The sequence below is a fragment of the Protobothrops mucrosquamatus genome, unplaced genomic scaffold (assembly GCF_001527695.2).
Source record: "Protobothrops mucrosquamatus isolate PMUCROS unplaced genomic scaffold, P.Mucros_1.0 scaffold9322, whole genome shotgun sequence".
NCBI lineage: Eukaryota > Metazoa > Chordata > Lepidosauria > Squamata > Viperidae > Protobothrops > Protobothrops mucrosquamatus.
In genome coordinates, this window is record NW_015395114.1 from 1 (window position 1) to 10,846 (window position 10,846).

At 38.7% G+C, this 10,846-nt stretch overlaps 1 protein-coding gene across 2 annotated transcripts; it reads right to left on the minus strand.

The window, feature by feature from the left end:
• Positions 1 to 295: 295 nt before the first annotated feature.
• Positions 296 to 10,588, minus strand: LOC107300959 (mitochondrial import inner membrane translocase subunit Tim10-like). Of its 2 annotated transcripts, XM_015830238.1 has the most exons (3): positions 10,461 to 10,465; positions 10,228 to 10,346; positions 296 to 674 (listed from the first exon to the last, which is right to left on the minus strand). In XM_015830238.1, the coding sequence occupies exons 2-3, from the start codon at positions 10,269 to 10,271 to the stop codon at positions 473 to 475; spliced, it is 246 nt and encodes an 81-aa protein (XP_015685724.1). In that variant the 5' UTR covers positions 10,272 to 10,346; positions 10,461 to 10,465; the 3' UTR covers positions 296 to 472. The 2 variants fall into 2 exon arrangements, with proteins under 2 accessions (XP_015685724.1, XP_015685723.1); XM_015830237.1 differs by lacking the exon at positions 10,228 to 10,346 and having other exon boundaries at positions 10,461 to 10,588.
• Between the last annotated feature and the right edge of the window lie 258 nt (positions 10,589 to 10,846).

The window sequence follows — 10,846 nt, forward strand, 5'->3', positions numbered from 1 at the left end:
AACTGCTCTAAGGAAGTAAAAGCAGGTGCTACTCAAGTACCCTGCCTAGTCTTGACTTTGAAATACTGAACATACCTAAGAAAGAACGGTGTTTTCACTAAATGAAAACTGAAGTATGAAAAATTATAAACTGCTTCTTTTTTTTCCTGTTAGTGTACCAAGGGAATGGAAACAAGCCGGGAAAGTCTGTGGAGCGAGAGAATGTGTTAAAATAGCCTACTAGGCAAACATAAAGGATCAGCTTCCAATGTTCAACGAGAAAGGATAAGCTAACAAAAGGGTTCCAGAGATGAGCTTGTTTTCCTTCACAAGGCATAATCATTTATTAGGCCTAAAAAAGGCAGGCAGAGCTTCACCCCCATTAGCAGCTGGTGGAGGAAACACAGTATGGATGTTTTACTGGCAAAAGCAAGAATTAACACCAGTCCAGACACAAGGTGTAGAGATAGGTTGGAGAATCAGAAGCCGGACTTCAGGCAGGCCCAGTCCCTTGCTGCATCCGTTTCATCAGTTCTTCATCCTGCATTGAGAGTTCTGTCAGTTTCTTGCCCATGCGCTCATGAATGTCCAAATACTTGGAGACACAGCGATCCAGGCACACGGATTCCCCTTTCGACAGTTCAGCTTCCTTGTAGTGAGGAGGAACACATTTACGATGGCAGGCATTGGTCATTCTGTGATAGTGCAAGAAGAAAAGAACCTGAGGAAACAGTCATTTTTTCAGACTTCTACTACATCTGCCTTTTGTTCTGACAACATAAAACATTTAAAGACCATCATGCCCACAACTCTAAAGGTATCTAAAATGTTTGATGCAACTTTGGTTTCTTTAAGATCAAAATTACAGAATGAGCCCTTCTTAATCTACAAATAGTCTCAGTGTTTCTCAACCTTGACAATTTTAAGGCATGTGGACTTCAACTCCCAGAATTCCACAGCCAGCATTGCTGTGGAATTCTGGGAGTTGAAGTCCACGTGCCTTAAAATTGTCAAGGTTGAGAAACACTGGTCTAAACTATACTTTTGTACAGAAACTATCAATTCATTACTGAATTTTGTAAAGTGGACACTGCAGACTCAAAGCACTCTAAGTAACTTAGTTTACCACATCTTAATATTCTAATCCAGATGACACTATGATGGAGTGAGTAGCAGCACTTCATTCAGAAATCCATATTTTGCCTCAGTAGCTGAAATATGGTAGGTTTCTTATTTTACTAATAATTCTTCAAACGCTTCTCTACCATCACTACCATCTTCTTTTAGCTGCCATTCACAACCCAGTCAGTCAGACACTTCCAGTTGCAGGTTGTAAAACAGACCATGAATTACTGCTATTCAAATGGGTTAAACTTAGAAAACCAAAGAAAAAATGTATATCGGCAAAATATGATCTAGACTGGGCTATATAGTTAAAACACAAGGTCAGTGCACGGTACAGTTTTAGTATACTTAAATTATGCAAAACTAAATCTATGGAAACCAAAGAAAAAACAAATAAGCAAACCGACCCCACCCACCCCCCAAATTTCACCAAGGAAAAGATTCAAGTGTCTTTCAGAACAAGATGTCATGATAGCTGAGGAAAGATCAAGGAAAGGAAATAAGGATGTATGATGACTGGACACAAACATTCAATATCAAAGAAGGCATAAAAAGTTAAGATTGTGAATACAGGAGAGTATCAAGAAATAGAAAAGCAGCCAGAAAAAAAAAATCAGAAATCAAGGGAAATTTTTCAGCTAGGGTAAAATATTCAACAAAACTTATAGAAAATATCCGAATGGGAAAATGAGATTCAAGGAAGATGAAAAGACTACACTGGGATCGTTTACAAAAGAGATTGTAAATTGACAAAGACATTTGAAGGGAGAGAGAATATATTTAGGAACTAGCTCAACAAGAACGTGACCCGCTAGAACAGCTTCAAACAGGAATACATCAAATGCAGATGAAATGCCCACTGAATCCTTTAAAGCTGCAGGAAAAGAGGTAGTTAATGCTAACATCTCTGCATGAGGCTTAGGCAGTTGCAAACAAAGTGTATCTACCTATACAGTGCTAAAAACAGGGACATGTAAAAGTATGCAGAAATTACCAAATTCCCACAAGCTAATAAATATTTACTTAACTTCTTACAAAAAACGGCCATATAGGTAATCCTCGCTTTAAGACCACAATTGAGCCCCCAAATTTCCATTGCTAAGCAAGACAGTTGTTAAATGAGTTTTGCCCCATTTTACCACCTTTCTTGTCATAATTGTTAAGTGAATCACTGCACATGTTGAGTTAATAACATACTTGTTAAGTGAATCTGGCTTCCCCATTGACTTTGCTTGTGGGGGAGGGGTCACAAAAGGTGATCACATGACCCCAGGACACTGCAACTGTCATAAATACATGCCAGTTGCCAAGCAACCAAATTTTCATTACATGACCATGGCGATGCCGCAACAGTTGTAAGTGTGAAAAACAGCTATAAGTCACTTTTTTCGGTGCTGTTATAACTTCCAAAAGTCATTAAATGAATGGCTGTAAGTTGAGGTTTATCTGTACATGGAAAGACAAATGCCAAATAAAAAAGGATGCTTTTTAAAAAATAGAGATGTGCAAAACTTTTCATTTTTAAGTGTTTCAAACATGAAATTTCATGAAATGTCCTGCTTCAAGGGCAAAATTACTGTTTTGGATTGAAAATATTTTCCCAAATGCTTCAGGGAATCCATTATGCTCAAGACAGGGAGTATTGTGAAGTTTTAAGAATGAAAAAAATCAAAATGAAGTATTTTGCAAATGCCTACAAAGAGATACAGGTAGCTAGTGTTAAGAAAAATAATGGAGACAGTATGAGAATACAAGAGGAATATGTCAGAACATGGAATGTATTAATGATTCATATTAATGAATCAGAATACGATTAATCAGTTAGTAATCTTTACAACGAATGAGAAGCTATTATAAGAATGTTTAAAATAGAAATGAGACAAGGAAGCGTATTGTCCTCATATTTGTTTACCTTGTTCAGCAAATATGTCATATAAAAGCAGAACTGAAACAATTAACAGTTGAAATTAAAACTGTGACTAAACAGCAACAATTTGAATGTGTGGTCAAGCTGTGCATTACTTTGGATTCTAAAACAAATACATTAAAAAACTTTAATTCCTTAAATGAGGTCCCAAGGAAAAGCATTTTTTTGCTTCCAGATCCAAAATAATGAACAGCCCTAACGTGCAGCCATATCAATTTATTAGCTGCAAGTAAGTAAAACTTAGATAGTTGAAAAACATAAAACAAAAACTCTGGATGAATATTAAGGGGGCTTACTTATCAACATCACAAAATGGCAAAGGCACAAAAAGGGGAAATTAGAAACCAAATAGCCTTTTTCCTTTTCCTTTTCCCTGCTATTTTTTTCTTTTTTCTTTAATACATACAAACAATAATAAATACCTAACAATACAATGGAGTCCATTGTATTAAGCACTATACTACAGTGTGTCCCTGAAAATAAGACCCAGTCTTATATACTATTTTTTGCCTCCAAGAAGCACCAGGTCTTATTTTCTTTTTGGGGGGGGGTGTCTTACCCACTTACCTTAGGACAGGGGTAGGCAACCTTGGCTCTTTTATGACTCGTGGACTTCAACTCCCAGAATTCCTGAGCCAGCCTGGCTCAGGAATTCTGGGAGTTGAAGTCCACAAATCATAAAAGAGCCAAGGTTGCCTACCCCTGCACTAATGGCTTGCCCTGCCAGTGTTAGTGGGAGTTGGTGGCTCCTTGATTAGGCTACTGTTTACCATTAGCTTGTTGGTAGTTCCTTGATTGCGGCATTATTTCTTGATTGTTGGTTCAACACTGGCTGGCTCAGGAATTCTGGGAGTTGAAGTCCATGAGTCATAAAAGAGCCAAGGTTGCCTACCCCTGCCTTAGGACCATCGCAACCAGGCCTCCCACACCCCGACACCTGCCTCATATGCGTCGCCCCCGGCCTCCATTCTGCAGCCGAGAAACAAACTCTGGATTGACACGCAGGGCGCCCCCTGGCCTCCGTTTGGCCGTCAGAGGCCTCACCCCACCTCGTGCAACCAGATGCAATGGAATGGGTGGGGGGTCTTAAGTAGGGCTTATTTTCAGGGAAACACGGTAAGTTTCAGGTAGAAGCCTTTATCATATAGTTTGAGGTATCTTGCTGCATCATAAATACATACCAGCTGCCAAGCGCTCAAATTTTGATCGTGACCCTGTGGATGCTGCAATGGTCATAAGTGTGAAAAATGGTCATCAAGTTATTTTTTCAGTGCCATTGTAACTTTGAACGGTCACTAAATGAATGGTTGTAAGTCAAAGGCTACCTGTACTCAACTAATACAATGTACCAGTTAATAATGCAATAAAACAAATTATAGATTTTTTTTTAAAAAATGTAACATTAACTTATATTTAGTGAACATACAGCTTGCTTAAAAAAAAAAATAATGCAATTGTCAATTTCATTTTGTGGGGCTTCAGAACACATATGGAGGGATACTGCACTCACGAAACAAAACCTAAGACTATTCGTAGAAAGAAATGGCAAACTTAGAAACCATTATGGAGGATTTCAATAAGAAATGTCAGCATAGTTAAAGCAATATTTCCAGTGATAGGGTACAATAAAAAAAAAAACCACATCAAGAGAAAGTAGATAGATACCTTCAGATTATGGCTTTGAAATGATTACTAAAAACACCATTAGTCCTGGACCAAATAATGATTGGCACTTGCCCTGGATGATAAGCAGCAAAAGATACAGATGGTCCAATCCTAACAGTCTTTCAAAAGGCTGTGAGGAATGGCCTCTTCGCTCAGAGGCTTGGCCGACTGTAGTTATTGAAGCTCTAGTCTGCATTTATGGCGTTGGTATCTTCTGAGATTTTTAATGGGGGTCCCTGACTTGGGTTTTCATATGACTGTTGATATTTTTTATTTCTTGTTGCCCAGAGTATCAATGCATAGATAGGCAACCTTATAAAGTTAATATAGCAGTCCTCCGCTTACGACTACAATTGAGCCCCGAATTTCTGTTGCTAAGCGAGACAATTGTTAATTGAGTTTTGTCTCATTTTACGATCTTTCTTGCCACAGTTGTTAAGTGAACCACTGCAGTTGTTAAGTTAGTAACACGGTTAAGTAAATCCGGATTCTCCACTGACTTTCAGAAAGTCACAAAGGATCATCACATGACCCCTGGACACTGCAACCGTCATAAATATGAGTCAGTTGCCAAGCATCTCAATTTTGATCATGTGACCACGGGGATGCTGCAGTGGTGGCAAGTGTGAAAAACAGCCATAGCAATAGCACTTAGACTTCTCTAAGCGGTTTACAGAGTCGGCATGTTTTCCCCAACAATATGGATCCTCATTTTACCGACCTCGGAAGGATGGAAGGCTGAGTCAACCTTGAGCCGGTTAGAATCGAATTGCCAAACTGCTGACAGCCGGCAGTCAGCAGAAGTAAGTAGCCTGCAGTACTGCATTCTAACAACTCTGCCACCAAAATGGTCATAAGTCATTTTTTTCAGTGCCATTGTAACTTTGAATGGCCACTAAATTAACTGTTGTAAGTTGAGGACTCCCTGTAAATAAAAATAAAGAATTGAATAAGCAGATACTTACATACTTTGGCTGAGGGGAGCCAATATAGTTTTCAGTGTTACCACCAGATTTAGACTTCCCAGACATTCCTTTACCATATAACTGTTACTACTAGTGTGTGCCAGTGCCAGTTCCTTTTATTTGTATGTTTGTTTTTCAAGTTTTTTTATGTTTTTTTGTTTTTTATGTTTCCACAGATTCATGAACGTCTGTTTAGTTTGCAGATATAAACATATACATATGTTTATACATTTCTCAGGAAACAGGAAGCCTGTGTCAGCATATAAAAAGCCTATTCCTATGAAAGGTCAATGGAAACCAGGAAATTAAGGAATATGCAAAGACAAGCAAAAGAGGAAAATCTCAGGTATCTTGCATTTTTATATTTATTAACCAATAACAGTAACTAGAGATACGTTGTAATGGAATAGGTGGATGACTGTGGGGGAATGAGGAGAAAAGATGCTACCTAGGAAACAATAAGAGAAGAGAGGCAGGAGCCCTATGCGGCTTAAAGTCAGAGAAAGAAACTTAGAAAAGACCTGCCCTAAAACATCAAGCAATTAAAAGCGATGGTGGGAAGTTTGTACTGTTAGACTTGCAAGATTGTTCATTCATTCATCTAGTCCTGTTTCCTATCTGATTAACCTGGGAAGACTGACATCAAACTTGCAAGACTGAAAGTACTGTACAAAATTCCTGCCCCCACTTTTAACTGCTTGAACCAAAATTGGCAAAGATTGGTGGCTATTCCCCGAATTTCGGCCAGTGTTCTCTTTTCGGATATAAGGAGAAATTGTCAGATTGCCCTCTGCAGTTGGGGCAGGTGCTTCTTGAGAATAGACTGCAAGAACTGAGGTTTTTGCAGTTGAATTGAGTGGCTCACAGCCGTAATACAAGACTACACAAGCTTACTTTCTTAAAAGATTTTGGATGTAGCCAATTTTGAAAGATTTTTGTGTGTGTGTGTGAAAGTACCTTTGAATAAATTGGAGACAGAGGTGGGACTGATGGACAGAGAGTTGGAAAAAAAAAAGTCATAGAACTTTGTTCTTGCATATGATAACCGCAGCAGATAACTCCTCATTAGTATAGTGGTAAGTATCCCTGCCTGTCATGCAGGAGACCAGGGTTCGATTCCCCAACAGGGAGCTTTCAATGCTTATAGGTTTTTGTGGTCTATCCAAACCTCGAAGAGGATTTTACTGCCCTCCAGGAATTGCCTCCAAGTAAGGAGGCCCCAACGAACCACATAGGCTTCCTTCTCCCAGATAGCCCATCATCACTCAGTCTCGGAGAGCTTGCGGGAGGTGTAAGCACATGTCTGTAATTCTCCCTTTGCGTTCTTCTGAAGCAGCACCCCTCCCATGGCCATATCACTGGCGTCCGCTTGTATTACAAAGGACTCATCTGCGTCAGGGTGTTTTAGGACTGGTTCGGCAGTGAAAAGACATTTGAGCTTCTTGAATGCAGCTTGGCATTCCAGTGACCAATTTAGGGATTGGCTGGGCCTGGGTTTAGCTTCCCCTTTCATTTTCAGTAAGTTCATGATCGGTAGGGCTATCTGAGCAAATGTGGGGATGAACTGACAATATAAGTTAGCAAAGCCGAGGAAAGTTTGTCATCTCGTTTGTGGACACTCCCACTCTAGGATCGCTCAGACCTTCCCAGGATCCATTTCTATGCCATTCTTCGAGATTCGGTAGCCTAGGTAGTCCAAGCTGGTCTTAGGGAAATCACATTTGGACAGTTTCACAACTGGACATGCATGCCCAAAGATGAAAAGATTTAGCAAAATCTAAGAGGGAAAAACGGTTGGTGAAGATGATTGGAACTTGCTGAGATGGCCAAATTGTCGTCTTTGATTAGAGAAAAGCCACTATCCATATTAATTTCTAGCTTATAGACATATTGCAAAAAACAGAAAAAAATGAACTTACGATTTATGGTTTTGATGATTAGACAGGATAGACGATAGAAAGAAGGCAGACATGTTGTGATTTTAAAGAAATAAGGACATTTATAATTGTACTTATAACTGGCGTAAAGAAGTTTGGAAGCCACTTCTTTGTATCTTTTTCTTTACTTTCTCTTTTTAAAAACTTTTTCCTTTCTTGCATTTCTAGCTTTCTTTTTTGATTTTTCATTTTCTGTCTTACTTGATATATTAGTTTTTATCTTCTTTTTAAAACTTTGAAATCTATAAGTCACTATTAAGAGACAGGTTGCGATGATGAGACTTTGCTCATTCATTCACTAGGAATCAAACTTACGGTGCCGTTTTAGTACATTATTTCAAATTCATCATGTCTTTATCTCTCATCCAAGGTTGATAGCCCTAAACTTCCCATCACTTCTTATGTAGATTATTTTAATGCAAAATGTTAAAAATTTTGCTTTGAATACATGGTTTTAAAAACAGCCTAAGTTTTTCTCAGGAAAAAGAACAAGTAAAAATACAAAATATCCAGCATAAACATACTTTTAAAAAGCTGCAATTCTATGTATGTATAATCAAGTATGTAAATTCACCCAGTTTAGAGGAGGTGGAGTTAACCAATAGTCAACTCTCCTTTTTAGATTCCAGCTGTAAAATGAAGCCACTCCTACACTAGCTTATCCATTAGTTTGTTTAGTTTTGCATCTCCAATGGGTACAAATGAAACTACAGTGCAGCTAGGTCTTTCACTAACCCAGGGTAGGCAACCTTGGCTCTTTTATGACTCGTGGACTTCAACTCCCAGAATTCCTGAGCCAGCCATGCTGAGGGGAAAGGGAGAGGTTTCCAAGCTGAGCCATGCTGGCTCAGGAATTCTGGGAGTTGAAGTCCACGAGTCATAAAAAAGCCAAGGTTGCCTACCCCTGCACTAACCCCTGCATGTTGGCTATGACCGTAGAAAGGACCATTGTACTTATTCTTTTTGCTTTTCATCATAAAACACATGCAACGGTTAGGGACTCAAAACCGTTCCCAACAAACATTTATGTGTTGTGTATAATTCTCTTATCCATATTATTGCTAAGCACATTGTTTAACATTTAATGAAAATATTGTTTAGTAATATTTTCTTTAGTAGTAGTATTACTACTAAACTGATCTGTTAATCTGTCCAGAAAATCATTTTGGATTAAAACAGACCAGACCATCTTTTTAGGCAGGTGCCATTTTGGCATATCTATGATATTTATCCCTACCTAAACCCTTTATGGACTCCAGGAAGTTAATAGATACTAATATGAAATAAAACAGTGATAATAAATACACAGCTATATTAATACAAAAAATATTTTAGTTACCATGTATCCTAAATTCAATAACCCTTTACAACTGATCCATTCATTACTCAACTATCTTCACTAATTACAGGTTCAATTTTAAGTTCTTTCTATAATTTTACCTCTAACAACCATTTGAGCATTAATTGTTAGTTGTGAAGTCGTGTCCGACCCATCGCGACCCCATGGACAATGTTCCTCCAGGCCTTCCTGTCCTCTACCATCTTCTGGAGTCCATTTAAGCTCACGCCTACTGCTTCAGTGACTCCATCCAGCCACCTCATTCTCTGTCGTCCCCTTCTTCTATTGCCCTCAATCTTTCCCAGCATTAGGCCCTTCTCCAGTGAGTCCTTCCTTCTCATTAGGTGGCCAAAGTATTTGAGTTTCAACTTCAGGATCTGGCCTTCTAAAGAGCAGTCAGGGTTGATCTCCTCTAGTACTGACCGGTTTGAACGCCTTGCAGTCCAGGGGACTCGCAGGAGTCTTCTCCAGCACCATAGTTTAAAGGCCTCAACCACACTCTTTATTATAAGTAGTATCTAATCAATAGTTCCCAAATAGCGGACCATAGATTCCTGGAAAACTGCAGAGTCATTGCAAGGGGCCTACAATATACATGAAACATAAAAACCCCACTTATACAGTTTTTTTGTTGGGAGAGGTACTGACAAAAAAGGAAATCTGCCTGGACTGAAGTGGAACGGAGTAAAACACTAGGCTGGTCTAGGAGGAGACTAAAAGAAATAACAGCTGCTGGTTTGTCTGATCTCTTCTTTTTTCCTTGGCAATGTTAATATTTCTCTTTCTTCCAGCATGCAAGTCTTCCTGCTATTGCCACACTCAAGGCATTGTGGCTGGAAACTGCCCATAAATGCTCTTGCCTCATACTAGCAGTATTACTGTACCTAGACTTCCCCTCTGCTTTGTTTGCCTCCCAGAGCTATTCAGTTATCTCACCAGGCTTCTTAGGTATTTCATCCGCTCCAATTTATTTATTTACACTTCATATTTCTAAACCGCCCACCTCTCTCAGGGCAGTGTAGACTATAATACAACTGATAAATAAAACAGAAAATATTAAAACTAAAAATTTAAATTATGGTTAAAAATGATAAAATTATAGAATAATGACTATTAAAAATCAAAAGATCAAAAAGTTCCATATTATATTTTTCCTTCTCTCATAAACTCTCTGGTACTATGCTATACTTTGTCATTTGACTTATGCCAGGGCTGCAGAGGTAGAAGAGCCCACACCTTCTCAGTCACCAGCATCTCCACAACTAAAAGCTCCTAAGTCTGTCAACTCACCTGAGTGACAAGCATGGAGGTCTCACTGAGTCCCAGCATTTCATGCACTGGCCATTGCCTAGCAGAAAACAGCTTCCATCATCAAAGTTCAAAAACACTTGGAGTTTCCTTATAAGGACCTAAATAATGTTTGATATTTTGGCATCAACTTGGATAATAACTCTGTTAGGTTTTTCATGGAATTAAAAAGTTAAAGTAGCTTTTAAAAATCTTGTACTTATAAATGTTAATACCTGTTGTACATGTCAGCCATCATCTCCACTTCCAGCTCAGCTGCCAGCTGCTGAGCCCGCACAGGATCCATCACACCTTCAAGTAAATGGCTTTTTTATAGCTGGAGAACACAAATATTAGAAGCTAGTAATTCTATCGACATAACAATATGTAAAGGCACATTCACTAACTCAATAAAATTGTACGCGTTCAGTATTTTAGAAACCTCTTTTGATAACCTAATTCTATTTGTAATCTGACTAATAAAATGTGTGAGTGCATAAATCACTTCAAACCCCATTTCCCCCCTCTAACCAATCAGTGTCATGGCAAGAAAAAGCCATTATATCAACTCTTGAAGTAGAAAGAGATGGGGAATTAAAAAGCCTCAAAGAGGAAGGGAGAA

Excerpts from the sequence above, each read along its gene's own strand:
- LOC107300959 (XM_015830237.1), bottom strand. The coding sequence starts at position 10,531 with ATGGATCCTGTGCGGGCTCAGCAGCTGGCAGCTGAGCTGGAAGTGGAG. Across the intron at positions 675-10,460 it reads ATGGCTGACATGTACAACAG|AATGACCAATGCCTGCCATC; the intron begins GTATTAACATTT and ends GCACTATCACAG.